Source organism: Schistocerca americana, chromosome 3 (genome assembly GCF_021461395.2).
Source record: "Schistocerca americana isolate TAMUIC-IGC-003095 chromosome 3, iqSchAmer2.1, whole genome shotgun sequence".
NCBI classification, from domain to species: Eukaryota; Metazoa; Arthropoda; class Insecta; order Orthoptera; family Acrididae; genus Schistocerca; species Schistocerca americana.
The window spans coordinates 525199421-525221659 of record NC_060121.1 but is presented as its reverse complement, the minus strand read 5'-3'; the positions used below and the strand labels follow the sequence as shown (position 1 = coordinate 525221659).

The 22239-nt window shown below is 36.6% G+C and overlaps 1 protein-coding gene across 2 annotated transcripts in view; it reads right to left on the bottom strand.

Moving 5' to 3' along the window:
- LOC124607308 (dynein axonemal assembly factor 11) overlaps positions 1-22239 on the bottom strand; it is a 206582-nt gene that overhangs the window by 85135 nt on the left and 99208 nt on the right. For both annotated transcript variants that reach the window (XM_047139605.1, XM_047139604.1), the window contains one exon: positions 21466-21644. In XM_047139605.1, coding sequence (XP_046995561.1) covers positions 21466-21644 — 179 coding nt within the window. The remainder of the gene's footprint in view (positions 1-21465; positions 21645-22239) is intronic.

Here is a 22239-nt window from a genome sequence, read left to right as displayed (position 1 = left end):
CCATCCAGTAGGCATCCAGAAGGTCCATACCAACCTATTGAGTGATGCATCAAGTACCATGATCTATTGCTTTATAAAAACATTTCTCCACTGCTTATAGACCAATATAGCATTGTTTGTGTATTTGTAAGCAACATTGTGTGTTATTATCATAATTAATGCTACTTAGGAACAACATAACCGAGATAATAAAGAATTTTCACTCTCCTTTGTACATGAGCTGCTGTCTACCTGCTGTACCTGAGCTGTGAGTTTAATCCTTTGCAATAGCAGGCAAGACTGTTCGACAAGTGGTTCAGACAGCACATGTTAGAGTTCAGCAGTACCCATTGGTTAATTTTTTGCGGTTACTAAAGTGATGAACATGTTCAATGATTTCCATTTTACAGTAATATTGCTAATAGGGGACTTGGTCACATCTAAATCCTATGAAATCTCTCTGATGGAGTGTGAACTGTGAGCCCCTTTCAATGTCACTTTCACATGATTCACTTCAATGAATCGTTGTAATGAAAAAATATTTCTGATGTACACACATTATTCATTCTTTTTGTACCATAAGACACATAGACAGACATCCCAGAGAGCACATTCAGGGATGTGTCAGGATTTTCACCATATTGTGTACCAAATCCATAAAGCTATGTAAGTGTGCAAGTGTTTACTGATTTATTTATTCATTCATCCAGGGATCATCTCACAATGCTACAGAATTTGCCATCATACTACAAACAAAATAAGTAGCTCAAATACACATACATAGAATATGTAGTCTGCCTCCATAGCCAAATGGTAAGCTTAGTCGACTGAAATGCGGAGGACCCAGGTTCAATTTCCAGTACTGACAGGGACATTTCCTTGGTGGGAGGACTGATATGGGGTGCACTCAACCTCGTGAGGCCAACTGATGAGCTACTTGATGCATCCGTTGATGCCACTGGGGAGCGAAGATAGGGAGGGCGCATCCGATATAGATGAAATGAGAGAAAGACTGGCAGGTAGGCGGACCCAGAGGAGACTGATCTATACTGTTCCCCCCCCCCCCCCCCCCTCCAACCCTCCACGGAGGTAAAATAGTCCCCCATTCGGATCTCCAGGCGGGGACTACTCAAGAGGACGTCGTTATCAGGAGAAAGAAAACTCGCGTTCTGCGGATCGGAGCGTGGAATGTCAGATCCCTTAATCGAGCAGGTAAGTTGTTGTTGTTGTGGTCTTCAATCCTGAGACTGGTTTGATGCAGCTCTCCATGCTACCCTATCCTGTGCAAGTTTCTTCATCTACCAGTACCTACTGCAACCTACATGCTACTGAATCTGCTTAGTGTATTCATCTCTTAGTCTCCCTCTACGATTTTTACCCTCCACGCTGCCCTCCAATGCTAAATTTGTGATCCCTTGGTGCCTCAGAACATGTCCTACCAACCGGTCCCTTCTTCTTGTCAAGTTGTGCCACAAACTCCTCTTCTCCCCAATTCTACAATTCTATTCAATACCTCCTCATTAGTTATGTGATCTACCCATCTAATCTTCGGCATTCTTCTGTAGCACCACCTTTCGAAAGCTTCTATTCTCTTCCTGTCCAAACTATTTATTGTCCATGTTTCACTTCCATACATGGCTACACTCCATACAAATACTTTCAGAAACGACTTACTGACACTTAAATCTATACTCAATGTTAACAAATTTCTCTTCTTCAGAAACGCTTTCCTTGCCATTGCCAGTCTACATTTTTTATCCTCTATACTTCGACCATCATCCGTTATCTTGCTCCCTAAATAGCAAAACTCCTTTACTACTTTAAGTGTCTCATTTCCTAATCTAATTCCCTCAGCATCACCTGACTTAATTCGATTACATTCCATTGTCCTCGCTTTGCTTTTGTTGATATTCATCTTGTCTCCTCCGTTCAAGACACTGTCCATTCCGTTCAACTGCTCTTCCAAGTCCTTTGCTGTCTCTGACAGAATTACAATGCCATCGGTGAACCTCAAAGTTTTTATTTCTTCTCCATGGATTTTAATACCTACTCCGGATTTTTCTTTAATTTCCTTTACTGCTTGCTCAATATACAGATTGAATAACATTGGGGAGAGGCTACAACCCTGTCTCACTCCCTTCCCAACCACTGCTTCCCTTTCATGCCCCTCGACAGGTAAGTTAGAAAATTTAAAAAGGGAAATGGATAGGTTGAAGTTAGATATAGTGGGAATTAGTGAAGTTCGGTGGCAGGAGGAACAAGACTTTTGGTCAGGCGAATACAGGGTTATAAATACAAAATCAAATAGGGATAATGCAGGAGTAGGTTTAATAATGAATAAAAAAAATAGGAGTGTGGGTCAGCTACTACAAACAGAATAGTGGTCACTATTGTGGCCAAGATAGACATGAAGCCCATGCCTACTACAGTAGTACAGGTTTATATGCCAACTAGCTCGGCAGATGACAAAGAAATTGAAGAAATGTATGATGAAATAAAAGAAATTATTCAGATAGTGAAGGGAGACAAAAATTTAATAGTCATGGGTGACTGGAATTCGGTAGTAGGAAAAGGGAGAGTAGGAAACATAGTAGGTGAATATGGATTGGGGGTAAGAAATAAAAGAGGAATCCACCCAGTAGAATTTTGCACATAGCACAACTTAACCATAGCTAACACTTGGTTCAAGAATCATAAAAGAAGGTTGTATACATGGAAGAAGCCTGGAGATACTGACTGGTTTCAGATAGATTATATAATGGTAAGACAGAGATTTAGGAACCAGGTTTTAAATTGTAAGACATTTCCAGGGGCAGATGTGGACTCTGACCATAATCTATTGGTTATGAACTGTAGAATAAAACTGAAGAAACTGCAAAAAGGTGGGAATTTAAGGAGATGGGACCAGGATAAACTGACTAAAACAGAGGCTGTACAGAGTTTCAAGGAGAGAATAAGGGAACAATTGACAGGAATGAGGGAAAGAAATACAGTAGAAGAACAATGGGTAGCTTTGAGAGTAGTGAAGGCAGCAGAGGATCAAGTAGGTAAAAAGACAAGGGCTAATAGAAATCCTTGGATAACAGAAGAAATATTGAATTTAATTGATGAAAGGAGAAAATATAAAAATGCAGAAAATGAAGCCGGCAAGAAGGAATACAAACATCTCAAAAACGAGATCGACAGGAAGTGCAAAATGGCTAAGCAGGGATGGCTAGAGGACAAATGTAAGGATGTAGAGGCTTATCTCACTAGGGGTAAGATAGATACTGCCTACAGGAAAATTAAAGAGACCTTTGGGGAAAAGAGAACCACTTGTATGAATATCAAGAGCTCAGATAGAAACCCAGTTCTAAGCAAAGAAGGGAAAGCAGAAAGGTGGAAGGAATATATAGTGGGTGTATACAAGGGTGATGTTCTTGAGGACAATGTTATGGAAATGGAAGAAAATGTAGATGAACATAAAATGGGAGGTATGATACTACATGAAGAGTTTGACAGAGCACTGAAAGACCTGAGTCGAAACAAGGCCCCGGGAGTAAACAACATTCCCTTAGAATGACTGAAAGCCTTGGGAGAGCCAGTCCTGACAAAACTCTACCATCTGGTGAACAAGATGTATGAGACAGACAAACCACCTTCAGACTTCAAGAAGATTATAATAATTCCAATCCCAAAGAAAGCAGGTGTTGACAGATGTGAAAATTACCGAACTATGAGTTTAATAAGTCACGGCTGCAAAATACTAATGCAAATTCTTTACAGACAAATGGAAAAACTAGTAGAAGCTGACCTTGGGGAAGATCAGTTTGGATTCCGTAGAAATGTTGGAACACGTGAGGCAATACTGACCCTACGACTTAGCTTAGAAGCTAGATTAAGGAAAGGCAAACCTAAGTTTCTAGCATTTGTAGAGTTAGAGAAAGCTTTTGACAATGTTGAATGGAATACTCGCTTTCAAATTCTGAAGGTTGCACTGGTAAAATACAGGGAGCAAAAGGCTATTTACAATTTGTACAGAAACCAGATGGCAGTTATAAGAGTCGAGGGACATGAAAGGGAAGCAGTAGTTGGGAAGAGAGTGAGACAGGGTATTCAATCTCTATATTGAGCAAGCAGTGAAGGAAACAAAATAAAAATTCGGAGTAGGTATTAAAATCCATGGAGAAGAAATCAAAACTTCGAGGTTCGCCGATGACATTGTAATTCTGTCAGAGACGGCAAAGGACTTGGAAGAGCAGTTGAACAGAATGGATAGTGTCTTGAAAGGAGGATATAAGATGAACATCAACAAATGCAAAATGAGGATGATGGAATGTAGTCGAATTAAGTCAGGTGATGCTGAGGGAATTAGATTAGGAAACGAGACACTTAAAGTAGTAGATGAGCTTTGCTATTTGGGGAGCAAAATAACTGATGATGGTCGAAGTAGAGAGGATAAAAAATGTAGACTGGCAATGGCAAGGAAAGTGTTTCTGAAGAAGAGAAATTTGTTAACATCAAGTATAGATTTAAGTGTCAGGAAGTCATTTCTGAAAGTATTTGTATGGAGTGTAGCCATGTAGGGAAGTGAAACATGGACGATAAATAGTTTAAACAAGAAGAGAATAGAAGCTTTCAAAATGTGGTGCTACAGAAGTATGCTGAAGGTTTGATGGGTAGATCACATAACTAATGAGGAGGTACTGAATAGGATTGGGGAGAATAGAAGTTTGTGGCACAACTTGACTAGAAGAAGGGATCGGTTGGTAGGACATGTTCTGAGGCATCAAGGGATCACCAATTTAGTATTGAAAGGCAGCGTGGAGGGTAAAAATCATAGAGGGAGACCAAGAGATGAATACACTAAGCAGATTCAGAAGGATGTAGGTTGCAGTAGGTACTGGGAGATGAAGAAGCTTACACAGGATAGAGTAGCATGGAGAGCTGCATCAAACCAGTCTCAGGACTGAAGACCACAACAACAACAACAACTCTTTCCATTCTCAAAGGGAATTTTTGGCTCAGAAAAGGACAGTTCTCTTGTCAACTGCTGTTCACTGGTCTGGGTATTCTGACACTGGTCCCTCAATACTTGTATTCTTTAATGTCATTTCTTGTTAACAATATCAGAGTACTCCCACGAATTAGCAGTTTTCATACAGTTAATACTAGGCAGAGATCCAGTCTGCATTTTGATTGCACCTACTTGACTCTTGTGCAGAAAGATGTGCAGTATCCACTGCATCCATTTTCAATAAGCTACCATTTTCAATAAGCTACCACAAGAATTCAAAAATCTTAGCAGTACTCCATGGGCTTTCAAGTCTAAACTGAAGAGTTTCCTCATGCGTCACTCCTTCTATTCTATCAGGGAGTTCCCTGAAAAATATCGCTACATCGTGTGTTACATTGTTGTCTGTGTTTATATAAACTCATAGTTTGTCATCTCTTTAGGATTCATAAACTTTTATTTTATCTATTATTTCTCTTTTGTTATAATTTCTTGTACTGACATGTTCCATGACTGTGGAGACTTGTTCCTCAGTTTGGTCCTAGGGAACTACATGTGGTGGGTGGGGAGTGGGCGGTGGGGGATGGGGGAAGAGCTAGCAGTTTGGTAGTTTAATGCCTTGACAGCTTAGCTTCCATCTTCATTGTTCTCAACAGATAATTAAGATTCTCAGCCACCTGTGTAATAGCTCTCTGGAACAGGGCATTTTCCCTGATAGACTGAAATATGCTATTGTTATACCTTTGCATAAAAAGGGGGATAGATCTGATGTCAACAATTACCGTCCAATCTCCCTTCTAACAGCTTTATCCAAAATTTTTGAGAAAGTAATGTATTCAAGAGTAGCTTCACATATCTGTAAAAATGAAGTACTAACAAAATGTCAGTTTGGTTTCCAGAAAGGTTTTTCAACAGAAAATGCCATATATGCTTTCACCAGTCAAATTTTGAATGATCTGAATAACCGAACACCTCCCATTGGGATTTTTTGTGATCTCTCAAAGGCTTTTGATTGTGTAAATCATGAAATTCTGCTAGACAAGCTCAAGTATTGTGGCATGAGTGGGACAGTGCACAAATGGTTTAATTCGTACCTAACTGGAAGAGTGCAGAAAGTTGAAATAAGTAGTTCTCGTAACATGCAAAGATCAGCACATTCCTCAAACTGGGGAACTATCAAGAATGGGGTTCCACAAGGGTCAGTCTTGGGTCCTTTGTTGTTCTTATTATATATTAATGACTTGCCATTCTATATTCATGAAGAGGCAAAGTTAGTTCTCTTTGCTGATGATACAAGTATAGTAATCACACCTGAGAAACAAGAATTAACTGATGAAATTGTCAATACTGTCTTTCAGAAAATTACTAAGTGGTTCCTTGTAAACGGACTCTCACTGAATTTTGATAAGACACAGTACATACAGTTCCGTACAGTGAATGGTATGACGCCATTAATAAATATAGACCTTAATCAGAAGCATATAGCTAAGGTAGAATATTCCAAATTTTTAGGTATGTCCATTGATGAGAGATTAAATTGGAAGAAACACATTGATGATCTGCTGAAACGTTTGAGTTCAGCTACTTATGCAATAAGGGTCATTGCAAATTTTGGTGATAAACATCTTAGTAAATTAGCTTACTACGCCTATTTTCACTCATTGCTTTCATATGGCATCATATTTTGGGGTAATTCATCACTGAGGAATAAAGTATTCATTGCACAGAAGCGTGTAATCAGAATAATAGCTGGAGTCCACCCAAGATCATCCTGTAGACATTTATTTAAGGATCTAGGGATATTCACAGTAGCTTCTCAGTATATATACTCTCTTATGAAATTTGTTATTAACAACCAAACCCAATTCAAAAGTAATAGCAGTGTGCATAACTACAATACTAGGAGAAAGGACGATCTTCACTATTCAAGATTAAATCTCACTTTGGCACAGAAAGGGGTGAATTATACTGGCACTAAAGTCTTTGGTCACTTACCAAATAGTATCAAAAGTCTGACAGATAATCAACAAGTATTTAAGAAGAAATTAAAAGAATTTCTGAATGACAACTCCTTCTACTCCATAGAGGAATTTTTAGATATTAATTAAGAAAAAAAAATTATTAAAAAAATAAAAAAAATAAAAAATAAAAATAAAAAACACAAAAAAATAAAGTTGTTATATTAACTTAAGTATGTTGTTAAATTAACCTAATTATATCATGTATTGGAAAATTCGACTCGTTCCACATCATTACGAAATATCGTATTCATGATCCATGGAACTAGTATTAATCTAATCTAATCTAATCTAATCTACTCTACTAGACATGTAGAATGATGCATGGTCAAGTTACTGCATGAAAACAGAAAAATATTTATAACTCGAACATTATTAACTTTGATGCCATATTATATTAATAAAAATGTTTGTTTTTAGACATTGTTTTGATGTATAGCTTTGAAAGTATGATTGGCCGTCATGAAGTTTGAGCTCAATTTTTTCAAAAATTAACATGTGTCTAGCAAAAAGCAGAAACACAGGTATCTCTATTTTCAATACAGATGTCTTTGCAAAACTTAATCAAAATTGGTGATGCACATGTTAGACTAGGGCTGGCCACAGCATGCCAAACTTCATGCAGATCGAGTGTGCAGGTCATGGCTTGGCTCTCCAGCAAAAATGGATCAAATGGCTCTAAGCACTATGAGACTTAACATCTGCAGTCATCAGTCCCCTGGACTCAGAACTACTTAAACCTAACTAACCTAAGGACAACGCACACATCCCTGCTCGACGCAGGATTCGAACCTGCGACCATAGCAGCAGCGCGGTTCCAGACTGAAGTGCCTAGAACCGCTCAGCCACAGCGGCCAGCTGCTCGCCAGCATTTGCTCTTTCCTTGCTGGATATACTTGGTACAGTGCAACATTTTATTTAGTGTCACAGTATGGCATTTTTTGGTCTGCGCGACTGTCTTCAGTTCAGCACAATTGTGGTGTCAGCACTGTTTACATTTTGCTATTTCTTCATAGTATGACAGATGATCACAGGTTCAATGGATGTTTGCACAAAAGGAAGCAGTCTAGTGATCTGTCATCAGAAGCCTTTGATAATGAATGGGAATGACAGAAGAAAGGGAAGAGAATTCTCAGTATCTATTATGCAGTCGCATAAGTGATGGGTTCTGCGAATTCGCTGAGAAATGACATTACAGTACTATGGAAAAAAAATTTGAAGATGAAATTGACAATGAAAGAGCAAACAATTATGATGATTGACAGACAGGATTCATTGTTCAGTACATCAAGAATCACTTAGTTCTAAATTTTCAGGAACACAGCACATGAAGAAATTGGTAGCATGAATAATAAAATTTATGAAGTCGAATGCATTATTCCTTTGTCATTTGCAAACGTTTTTGATCAAACTGACTGAAGAGTATCAGAACTTTTTATATTACAGCAAAGCAAATACCCATAATTATTTTTCAATTTAAAACTTGCTGTTGCTGAATTTATGAAGAAAACGGAGTGCAAGAATGAAAATTAAAACATCCGGAATGTAGTGCAGGCCTCACATTTTAATTGACCTGCAAGGTAATTCCAGTTTTAATGACAAATCTTTTTTACATTAAAATTGTCTATGGCACATACATTGCTTTTCCCAGGTAGAGTTTCCGCATTTTCATAATGAGTGTGCAAAAATGCTACCATATTTCGATTGACATATTTGTGTGAAAGAACTTTTTTCAATTATGAAACTAAACAAGTCACAATTATGTCATAACTTGAGTGCAAAAGAGTGTGAAATTGTCTGCATCTGTCCGTATACTGAATGTCTGCACCAGAAAAAAATTATACTTTTAATTAAATAATACTGAAAAATTTGTTTCATTTGTGATCTACGTTGTTGAGAAATGTGAAGTATAAAACCAAGTCGTATGCAATGTGACTATATTGCCATTTAAACACAGTGCATTCACAGTTTTCACTTTCCCCTTCCTCATGCTCAGACAGCGTGGCATGGTGGTGGGAGAATTTGCAACAAGGCTGAACACTTTGTTACTCAAGCCCAGCCAAGGATCATAAGCCAAAATCTTGTCCAACCTTTGAGTTAGAGCCTTCCCTTGTAAGTCCAAAAGAGTTGAATTTCCCACACAGATAAACAATGAAACACGGCAAGAAGTGACAGAAACTAATTTGAATTGGAAGTTTTTGAAGTTTCTATTGACATTTAAATTCTGATTTGAAGAAGTGTTCCCAGTCATTAAAGCAGAAAACAAATGTGGCTGAGCGACCAGTGGGATAAGGAAGTCCTCCATAATCCTTAAGCATCTCAGCAGCATAAAAGACAACCAAAATGATTGCAATTCAAAAATACTATCAAACATACAAAAAAATATATAGAAAAGTTTCACTATCAACAACAAAAAGTCTCAAAATGATAAATTTATAGAGAAGGTACAAAACAAAATAAAAGCAACCTGAAATGTCAGCAGACAGGAAACAAATGGTACAAAGACAAAATAAAACAATGGAAAATCCAGGATGGAATGTAACAATATTATGAAAAGGAAAGTTGCTACTCACCATATAGCAGAGATTCTGAGTCACAGATAGGCACACAAAAAGACTGTTCCAAATAAAGCTTTTGGCACATAAGGCCTTTGTCAAAAATAGACTACACACACACACACACACACACACACACACATACATATTTACATACATACACACACACTCACGCACATGCAGTTGAGGCTACAGTTGCCTTAGACTGCAGTTATGTGTGTGTGAGTTGTATTTGTGTGAGTGTGTGTGCATCGTCTATTTTTGACGAAGGCCTTACGGGTCAAAAGCTTTATTTAGAACAGTCTTTTTGTTGTGCCTATCTGTGTCTCAGCATGTTCGCAATGTGGTGAGTAGCAACTTTGCTTTTCATAATATTGTTACAAAGACAAAATAGGTTGGCATACAATTACAGCACAATGGTACCACAATACATGATCCCAAAAAACTAGAAAACTTCTCAAACCAATACTTCAGTAGCATAGCTATCAACCTATAACATGAATTTGACAAAAGGCAGCCTGTAAAAACGCTGAATTATGAACCAGACACACAGATGCTGTGAACCCACTCCTGCAACAGAACTAAGAAATGTAGTTTGTAACCTAAAATATAGAAACCACAACATGTATAAATGAAGTGCCTGTGTGCTTGTTGATGGACTGCATAGACATATCAAAGACCCTTTATTGCACATCATAAATGAATCATTCACCATAGGTTGCTTCCCAGAGACTCTTAAACATGTAAAGATCATGTATATACATGAAAAAGTGAACTGTGAAAATATCATTGACTTGTTGCTTCAGTTGGAAGCTGATGAGCCTCAGACAGAGGTAGGTGTAGAGAGGGCACAACAAACTTTCAGTAGAAAATTGAATAAGAATGTAGGAAAGTCACCAAAGAGAAAGAAAGTTTTGTGGTTAGGTAGTTCACATGCCAGAGGTGTAGGCCAACTTTTGCAGGACCAGTTAGGATCAGAATACCAGGTCACAATTTTTTTTAAACCAAGTGCTGGTCTGGGTCAGGTGACAGAGGATTTAGGTTCACTCTGTAAAGATTCTACCAAGGAAGACACCATGGTTATTCTGGGTGGGCCAGCCAATAGTATTGACAGAGATCCTGGGTACAATATAGAGTGTGACCTGACAAAGATTGCATCAGCAACGAGACATACCAGTGTTAAGTTTGTGTCTGTTCTGAGATGCCATGACTGACCTCATTTAAACTCTTCTGTCGGGAGAGTTAATTTGGAGTTGGAACGGCTGCTTGGGTCAGGAGCAGGGTCACATATTGGTTTGGTTTATTTTGATTATACTAGACATGGCCTACACCTCAACAGGAAATGGAAGGGTAAACTGGCTGGGCTAATAGCAGGAAATGTAAGGGGGGGGGGGGGGGGGGGGAGGCACTGCCATGAGTGGTAATATACCAGTGGCCATAGGTGTTGGAGCAGCACCTTTTTTTAGGATAGGTAAGACAGAATGTCGTCAAGTTCTGAGAGAAGTAAAGATTAAAACAAACCTTCATTTTGATAAAGAAATCAAACAGCATAATCCTGGCTCATTGGATCAGCGAACACAGCTGTTGATTAAAAATTTGCAGCAATCAGCAGAAATTTTATTTCCACCTGATTTCATCTCGGTAAATGTGAAATGCCAACTATCTTTAGTGCATCAAAATATTCAAAGGCTTAGAAGTAAAATTAATGAACTAGTTATGTGTACTGATGAATTAAAGTCATCGAACCCAGCTGATATAATCTGCCTCTCTGAACATCATGTGACCACTGGTATAGATATGTTAAACCTTCCAGAAATTAAGTTAGCCTCCTACTTCTGTAGACAAAAGATGGAGAAAGGAGGAGTTGCCACATTTGTTAAAAACAGTTTTAAATTTCAGAATATTGACATTAATAAATTTTGCTTAGAGCAGCACTCAGAAGCATGTGCAACAGAATTTCATAATAGGTCCTTTATAATAGTAGCCATATACAGAGCACCTTCAGGAAATTTCAATCTGTTTATAAATGGTCTTGAAGATCTATTATCTCATCTAAAATTAAAAAAACAAATAACTAGTGGTTGCTGGTGATTTTAATATAGACGTCCTGAAAAATACTGTCAGTGAACAGTTACTGAAATCAGTTACACTGTCATTCAATTTAATTTCTACCATAAATTTCCCAACTAGGGTATACAAATGTTCTAAGACTGCCATTGATAATATATTTATAGACAATTCTAGGCAACTAAGCCACATTACAAAACCAGTAGTAAATGGGTTATCTGACCATGACATGCAACACCTAATGTTAAAGTTTGAAAATTGTCAGGGTAAAACATCTATCAGAACTGAGTACAGAAGGCCAATAAAACAGTCAAAAACTGAGAAATTTTTGGTGATTGCTGAAAGAATTTAATTGGATGGATGTTTACAGCATCCAAGACATAAATGGAAAATACAAAACATTCATTAATAAAGTTAGCACCCTATTTGAAAATCGTTTTCCCCTGAAGGTAACTCAAATTAAGCAGAAGTCTAATAAGAAACCATGGATCACACAAGAGATAAAGATCTCATGTGAGACAAAAAGGAAACTCTATCTGATACGTAGGGACACCTTTGATATGAGCATTATAGCTCATTACAAAAATTACTGCAAAATATTGAAGAAGGTTATCCAGAAATCTAAACACCTGAATTATGAGAAGAAGATAAATATATCCAGCAATAAAATAAAAACAATAGGGGATATAGTTCAGTCAGAGGCAGGTAGGATCAGAAATGAGGAGGAACAAATAGCTCTAAAAATAAATGAAACCCTGGTAACAAATGCATGTAGTGTTGCAAACCATTTACACAAGTATTTTGTCTCTGTTACTGATAGATGGGTTGTCAGGTTCAGTAAATAATGCAATGGAATATCTGAGACCAGTGCACACAAGCAATCTCAGTAAAATGGAATTCACACTTACTTCACCCAAAGAAATAGGATCCACCATAGAGTCATTGAAATCAAAGCATTCTAGTGGTTATGATAACATATCAACAAAGTTAATAAAAGAGTGTTCATGTGAGCTTAGTCATATCTTAAGTTATTTGTGTAATCAATCACTTGTCACAGGAACATTCCCAGACTGGCTTAAATATGCTGAAGTTATACCTCTCCACAAGAAAGGGGACAAAGAAATGCCATCAAATTACCGACCGATCTCACTTTTGCCAGCTTTTTCAAAAATCTTTGAAAAGGTTATGTTCCAGCGTCCACTTAAGCACCTTAGTGAAAATAACATACTGTCCAAGCCACAGTTTCAGTTTCTTAAGGGTTCTGATATTGAGAAAGCTATTTACACTTACAGTGAAAATGTCCTTAATTCATTGGACAACAAATTAGAGGTGACTGGCATAGTCTGTGACCTGTCAAAGGCATTTGACTGTGTGAATCACAGCATTCTTTTAAGTAAATTAAAATATTATGGCATCACTGGTAGTGCTGCAAAGTGGTTTCAGTCATATCTTACTAATAGAAAACAAAGGGTGTCATTATGTAACACTTCAGCAGTAGGCAGACAAACGCAAAATTACATGTGGTGTTCCCCAAGGTTCCAGACTAGGTCCACTACTGTTTCTTGTGTATATTAATGACATGCCATCTGTTACATCACCAGAGGCCAAGTTTGTCTTATTTGCAGATGATACAAACATTGCAATAAATAGTAAATCAAATATAAATTTAGAAAGGGCAGCTAATCAAATTTTTACTGACATTAATAAGTGGTTCATAGCCAATTCACTGTCATTAAACTTTTAAAAGACCCACTATATGCAGTTCAGAACTTCCAAGAGATTTCCTTCTGGTGTGTGTATAAAATATGATGACATGGAAATAGGAGAAGTTGAGAGTGTAAAATTCTTGGGATTACAACTTGATAATAAATTCAGTTGGGAGCAACATACTAATGAACTGCTAAAGCGCCTAAACAAATCTGTGTTTGCAATGCGAATGAAGCCAGACATAGGATATATAAATATAAAAAAAACTGGCATATTTTGCTTATTTTTATTCCATTATGTCATGTGGTATCATATTTTAGGGTAACTCCCCAAACAGAGAAAAAAGTTTTGGAGTACAGAAGCGTATAATAAGAGTAATGAGTAGTCTAAATCCAAGAACATCATGTCGAAACCTATTCAAAGAATTGGGCATATTAACCACAGCTTCTCAGTATATTTATTCCTTAGCGAAGTTTGTTGTAAATAACACATCTCTTTTTCCAACTAACTGCTTAGTAAACAGCATCAATACTAGGAATAAGAACAATATACATAAAGATTTAAAATCACTTACTCTTGCCCAGAAAGGACTCCAGTATTCAGCAATGCATATTTTCAATAAGTTACCAGTAACCATTAAGAGTTTAGTTTCAGACAAGGCACAATTTAAACATAATTTAAAAGAATTTGAGCATCTATGGAATGAATAATTAATCTAATCTAATCTAATCAGTACTTTTTACTACATTTTCCATCAAACACCTATCCACAGTTACCCACTTTTTGTAGGTAACTTCTTCAATCATATTGTCAGTGAACTTTGTATTCAATAGAGTCTAGAGACACCAGGACATTCTTTACAAATATCCATAAAACATTGTTGCGATGGTGGATTGCACATCATCTTGACTAGACAGGAATAGTAAGATTTCAAAGCAGTTTTATCTCCATCCAAAACAAAATTTTGCATCTTAGCACCATTCATCATTAGCTTAATGTTTTGGTGTAAGGTACACACACAAACAGTATGTGTGCCACTTATTCCAGCCAGGATGCAGTTCCTTGGTCTTAATTCGCAATTTTGTTTGCAGGGATATTTTCCTTAAATAATTGGTATACTTCTTGCAAATTTGCCAACACTAGCCTCTTTTGAACCTGGATCTTTCCATCTCTATTTCTTATGGTCACACAATCTTTTTTCCCTGGCATCATTCTACTAACGTCATCAGAATTGTAGAAGTCTTTTACACAGTCGACAATATTCTCATTTAGAGTTCTTCCAGATTTAGGATTAGGATTTGACAAAATTCCTTTTTCTTTTACTAACAGTTTCACTGCACAAGCCATGTAGTTTGTCACTCCAAATTCTTCTTCTATTTTCTGACAGCTCCATCTCATAGGTAAGATAGACAAAATCATCATGTTTTCACTTCTTTTTGTTGTTTGAGCAAACTTTTCTTTTAACTGTTGAATAATCTCCGATTCATCTTCGGAATGTTCAGTAATAACTTCTTCAGGGCTCGATTCAGGTAGTAAGTTCATTTCTAAGCTAGATTTTATTTTATCAAGTTTTTTCTTTGTATAGGTAGGCACAGCAAACTTTTTCTTCTTTAGTGGTGACTCACCAATGAGTTCCAGTGACTTGTTCAAATAGTCTATGGAAGATTGAGGATCAATAAAAGAATCATTTACATTTTCGCTACAGCAAGGGAAAACTTCTTCTTCCATTTTGTGTTTGTCGCTAACCTTTTTCCTACATACATCATATATTTTCATACCACTAATGATTCCTAAGTCTAGAGAGCACATCCAGTCTCTTACATTTCTTAGCAATTGTACACGGACTTTCTTATGTTGTTCTACTTTAAAAGGGTTACAACATTTAGCAGCAATAATCGCCCAATTCTTCTGAGATGCCATTTCTGTAAGGTAACAAATTCTACAATCAAAAAGTAAATATATATATACAACTTAAATAACTACATTTATATTATTTGGAACATTCTAGAAAAAATAAATATAGTAAATAATCGTATTTTATGATGTTTGATATATTACCACATATATGGCACAGCGTACACCAAGACTACACTGCTCTATACTAGATCACTTAACACTAAAACACAGTACAATATAGAGCACTCTTAAGTTTTTTTGCTATGATTATTTCATACACATTTTAATGTAGGGTCGGGCCCCACTTCCTGCCACATTAATGACACGTTTTAAGGTTTTACCATGTTTAACTTGTAGGAAATGAAAATATAATACTTAATCTTACCTCTCAATAAATTAAGTTTCTTCTGATGCTTTGTACAACATGTAGAATACAAAAAAACAGATTATGTGTTACTTAAAGAAAAACACTACATAACACAACTTTTACAACACAGATCTTTTCATTAAATGGTGACTTCAAACAAGATCAAACAAAGAAACGTTTCTATAGACAATTGAATAGCACATTTCATATTGCTTACTGTAATCTATGGTAGGGCTGGCTGGTATTCCAAAGGAGCTTAAAATCGCACCTGTTACATCAAGGTGGCCATAAGTGGGGTAGTGGCCAAAACTAGAGCCTTGACCCTATATGAAAATCTCATGTTTTTTTATAACAAAAAGTGAATGTCATATAAAATCGTAAGATTCTTAAATTATTATTTTTTTACATATTTTATTCTCACATTAAAATATCATTTAATGAATTGACAAACAATAAGAGGGTAATGTTGCATAAAAAGGCTAACATAATAATTTAAGTTTGTTAGAATTACATAGGCCTACCTTAGTATTCATAGCATGGAAATAGTCTGCTTTTCACCTCACTAGTGTGTATTGCGGTAGTAAAATATTATTTTATACAAGAACCCATTGAGACCCCACCATTTTTATAAAAAATTCCAAGGGTACGTATTATGGAAATTTCAAAAAATGTTTTTTTGGAATAGTTTAAAATTTTCAGATTTAGGTAGCATAGTCATGTTACATATCAAATTGAAGGGAATTTTTAGAGGAAAACAATGGTGCAAGTTTGAGCTCTCTAGGTTGTATAGTTTTTGAGCTACAGCATTTTAAAATAATCATCGATTGATCAAAAACAGTTTTTTTTTTTTAATTTTTTAAACCCTTGAAACTCAAAAACCAAAGATCATAAAAATTTGAAATTTCAAATTTAAACTAGTGTTAATGGGTACATTACCTGGAAAAAATTTCATCCAAATCTGAGATATCAAGGTTCAGACTGTTAATTGATTTGATATGGAATGACCCATCTGGAGATAGAATATATGCATTTTGTGCCATTTAAGGGAATGGGATAGATAATAGAAATATTTAGGTATAACACTACAATGTAAAAAAAAGAGAAAATAAAAAAAACTTGTTTCCTGTGTGCATTTCTTGTGCATTTGACACGTTCCACATCATAACGGTTTTCCATGCTATTGATCAATGGAACACGTAACTAATTAACTAACTAACAAAAAATCATATGCCCACCCCTTTACTGACATCACATTCAAAATAAATATACACTATAATGAAAATTAGACTCATGGGGTACCTAACAAAGTACAATCTTCTATGTAGATAACAGTTTAGTTGCAGGGCTAAAAAAAGCACATAATTGATTTTCAAATATTGTTCTTCAAGCACTAGACAAAGGAGAACATATAACAGGTGTCTTCCTTTACTTTAGCAAAGCCTTTGATACAGTAGAGCCAGACAATTCTGTTAAATAAACTGAACACTCTAGGTATAAGGGGGGATAGTAAATAAGAGGTTTCATTCATATCTGAAAAACTCCGGCCATGCCATAAAACACGTTTCCAACCCTGAATACATTAATAATGGAGCCCCCAAGCAACGTGCTTAGCCCAATACTCTCCTTCATATACATCAATGACTTTCTCCAGAGTCTCAAACATGGTGAAACGGTACTGTCTGCTGATAATAACATACTAATCAGTGATGCATCACCAAGTGTACTAAATGACAAAGCTGAAGAAATACTCATGCAGGTGGGTAGACAAAAACAAATTAGCCTTAAATACAAAAACCCCAATAGTATTTGTTTCTGCATAAGAAGGAAACCTGAAAATAACTCTTTAAAAGAGAAAGATGAGCTCATAGAATGTGTATCAAAAATAAAATTTCTATGGATGCATGTTGATGCACAGCTAAAGTGGACTGAGAATATTATTGTCTTCAGTAAGTGAATAGCTTAAGTGTGCTTTGCACTTAGAGTAATAAATTCAGTGTGTAGAAACTCATGCGCCAGAACAACATATTTTGCATATGATACAATGGAAACTCCAGATAGGAATATCAACAACGTAAGAAAAAAATAGATTTCTACTTACTGTAAAGACAACATGAAAAGTTGCAGACAGGCACAATTGAAAGACACTTACCATAGGCTTGGCAGTCATCTGTGTGTGAGGTGTGCTTGCTTGTGTGAATGAATGGTGGGTGTTTCTCTTTTTCTGACAAAGGCTGTGGTCAAAAGTTATGTATAAGTATCTTTTAATTGTGCCGGTCTGCAACTTAGCATGTTATCTTTACAGTACGTAGCAATCTATTTTTCCTACATATTTTGCATATACTCTTTCTGTAATCAGTTATGGATTAATAAGCTGGGGAATAACTGAGCGGAATATACAAATAATCTTTAAGCTAGAAAAAAAGACTATACTTATTATGACAAAAAGCAGCAAGAGAACACACTGCACTGAGATGTTCAAACCTGTAGGAATCATCGACTGTTTCGTATGAACACTTTTGCAAACAGTGATCCACATAAAGAAAAACATCAAACAGTGCTCAACAAACAGATCTCTATATGAACATGAACATGGAACCAAATCCAGCCAACACCTACATCCCAGTAAGAAAAACACAACAAAAACCCAAAATAGAGTGCTATATACAGGGATCCATATAAATCATAAAAATAAATGTACTTATGTATGTACGTACATATGTTCCACATCCCCTCCTAAATCAGTGGACCAGTTTCAACCAAAATCAGTCTACATGTCACTTACTGTCTGGAAAGAATCACTGTGGGGGTAAGAACCTCTCATCTAAGAGAGACAGGGTTGAAAAAGCAATGTAGCCAACGGTCTGTGAAACCCCATACTTTAGTCATTTAGTATTGAGAACGGGAACACTTAATGGACTTTCTGCAAACTTAACACATGATTTCAAATCTTTGACAAACTTTCCCTTGCTGATCACCTCCCACAAACTGATGAAAGGAAAAACGTTTATTGCATACTACATTTTCACAGTTCATGCAGTATAACTGTTGTCTGAAGCACTACATTTCAATTTATTACTTCTTTACTTCTAATTGTAGTTGTAACACATTTTTCAGACAATATTCACACAAACCACTGAATGCACCATTACATCATTGTATGATAGTTAGTTCAAGAGACACAGCGTCATAAACAAAGAGAATCATGAATAGCTTGTGTATCATGCAAGTCATTTAAATTTATTACTTCGTTACTACTGACTCTTTTCACAACAATTTTTGCAGACAGTACCCACATATTTTGCTGAATGTACCTACAAAAATGTATCATTGTACAACTCCTAGTTCAGGATATATGACATCACAAATACATAGAGGCATGAAAAACTGCTGCATCATGCATGACATTTTAATTTATTACTTGCTTACTACCAATACTATTCACAACACATTTTGAAGACAGTAGCCACATATAAACTGTATGCACCTGCAAAATTATGTCATTGTACAACACATAGTTCAAGATATAAGATGTCATAAAGATTAAGCTGCCTGAAAATGAAACTGCAGAGTGAAATTCAGTAGACATACAGGTGAAATATATGTACCAATAAGTGAAAATATGTTAAATATAAGTGACATATATTTCCTACATGCATATGCATGCAAAGCCACAGCTAAAAGCTCATCCTTAATCCATGAATGATTTCAATCAAATTTGGTACAGATATTAGTTACAACCTGGAAAGAAATACAGGAGGGGTAAGAACCACCATCCTCCTATTGGGGTGAGCATGATAACATGGAGAGAGAAGGGGGAGAATGAGATGGACAGATAGCAAGGGGGAAGAAGGAGATAGCACGAATAGGAGGAGCAGGACTGGGATAGGGGAGGGAAAAATAATGGAGAGCAAAGAGAGGAGGAGATGGACAGAGAAAAGAACGATGAAGAGATGGACAAAGACAGGAAGAGGAAGAGATACACAAAGAGAGGGGAGGAGGAAATGAACAGACAGAAGGGGAGGTAGAGAGAGAGAGAGAGAGAGAGAGAGAAAGAGAGAGAGAGAGAGAGAGAGAGAGAGGAGGAGGTGGAGGTGGAGGAGGAGATTACTGCTCATAACTGAACACAGCAAGGTGGAAGCAAAGGAAATGCACCTTCAGGATTATGTTGCAGCCCAATGACATTATAAACATGAATGAGTTGGTCCACAAAGTCTTGCACGACTGTCCCAGTCACACAGATAATAGCAATACTTAGTGTAACGTCCTTTCAAACCCAATAGAATTGCAGTGACTTTGAAATTCTCACACACCAGCCATTCATGCATATTTTAATTAACACATTTTACAATGGATTTCAACATGGTATAGCTCTCTTTAATTAACGCAGCATATGCATCTGGGAGGGATGGTTTCATTACTATTGCATAATGGTATAGCCTTCTGGCTTGTTTTTGGGCCATCTATATGGAGTCTCCACTTGTCTGGATTGTATGTAATTTTCAGATCTTACAATAAACGATTTACGTCACTGCAGAATTTAATGTCACCTTCAAAACTGAAGTGGGACTCAAGTTTTTTCTGGTGCTCTCGAAATACAGACACACATACTGTGTCAGTGAGGAGATTCCACTGCTGCAGTTGTGAAACCAAGATTTGGTCCTTATGCTTTGGAAGTTCTAAATCCCTCAGGATTGCTGAGTTCACACTGTGATGTTTTGTGGCTCTCCAGATGATGATGTTGGTGTAAATGTAGGATCAGTTTCACTGGAGGATGATTGCACTTTTTTGGGTGTATGTGTCGGTTCAGCATCGTCACTACCACTGCTTGATGGTAGTATATGTGGGAGACTAATGACCAGCAATCCTTCACCATAAGCCATAGGGTGAATGACACATAGGATGTCAAGGTATTGAATATTCCTCTTCCTCTTGGTATTTGCTCCTTTCCCCAAGAAAGGTACCATACAAAAACAGAAATCTGACACATTATTTGTAGGTTGATGGCAAATAGCACGCACATAAAATTTCATGGACACGTTTTTACCATGCATTCAGTGTAGACAAACAAGCGAAGAGCCCATGATTTCTCTTGGTCTCCAATTTGACTCCCACAATAAAAGGCATATGATTGTTTCTCTGCATCAGTCAATGGTTGCTTTTTTGAACCACAAATTACAATTGTAACAAAAGTTATTAGGCTTGTTACTACAAGTGAAGGGCATTTTTGTGAAAGTGGATATGTGCACAATAACATAATTCTTCAGTTTAAACACTTCACCTCACATACACACTCATTGCCAGTTGCTATGGCACTCATTCCAATAACAAGTGAACTAAAACAGCACAAGAGCATGCTGCAATGACAAATGACAGTTAAAACTGAGTCTGGTTTCTATAGTTGATAATGTTCACATGACTGGATGGTGTGCACATGGGTCATGGTGTAAAGCAGTTTCACCAAATTGTACTGGAAGCATCCACCTCACTCACTTACGACAGAGGAACTTTTCTCACAATGCATTTGCACACAACTCTTACAATGCTCCATAAACAAGACCGTGAGACATAAATATCTTATTTAAATATAACCCTGAGGTAGGAGACAATTTTAACCATGATATTCATATTCAGTGCATCTAAATCTCTAAAGCATGGCTAGGTTTGTTTCTGTAAAAAATAAAAAGTGAACATTTGTGGAGTAGTGATAATGTATGTATCTATTTACATGTTGTAATTGTATTTGTTTATGACTCTGTGACTGTGTTGTATACATTTGTGTGTCAAGAACATCCATACAATTTATATTGTCTATGAATGGATAAACAAATTTTAAAAATATAATGTTTTCTGCAGTTTACATATTACTGGAGTGTGACATCATACCTTGGTATAGTTTTTGATCCAGTTCTATAGATTTTTTCACATTTTTGTAAATCTGGACTGCTAAAATTCTTTCTGATCTTTCAATGTCAGTCCCATCAAGCTGTCTGAGCTGTGGTAAAGATGCTACAACAAACTGGCGATAGCCCTTGTAGTCAGTACAGGGATTCCCTGTCAGATACCTGCCATAAGAGAAAATGTAAAAGTAATGTCCACTCACATACAACCCTCCCCTCCCCATGACACATATGCATGTGCTCCACACAGCATTTGTGCATGCACTCTGCCCCCCCCCCCCTTGCTCCCCCCCCCTCCCCCCAACACACACACAATAATAAACAGTTGTATTAGAGATTTACTGTTACTGTAAATTAACTAAAAGGTCATGTCACATCAGTTATCTCTTTTAACAGGAGCTTATATTGTCTGCAATTATCACAAATTAATACTATTCTCAAATTTGTTAGTGATGATAACTTCAAACACATTTCAGAGAAACAGCAAATTTTATGCCAAGTTTTTCTGTTATCATAATAGACATCTCATTTTGACTTTTAATCACTTCAGTTCTAAAAGGTTACTGGTAATACTTGTAGTATATCAGATCCAAAAATTAAAAGAGAAGCAGCAAGCTCAGTTTAAAGTTTTTTCATATACTGTTCTGCAAAATACTGCATCAACCACAATGCAGCCACGTAATGTTGAAAGGCCTCCTTCTCAGACTACAATCGGTTTCTTTCGTTCTTTCTTTTTCTTTTCTTTCTTAAAAAAAGAAAA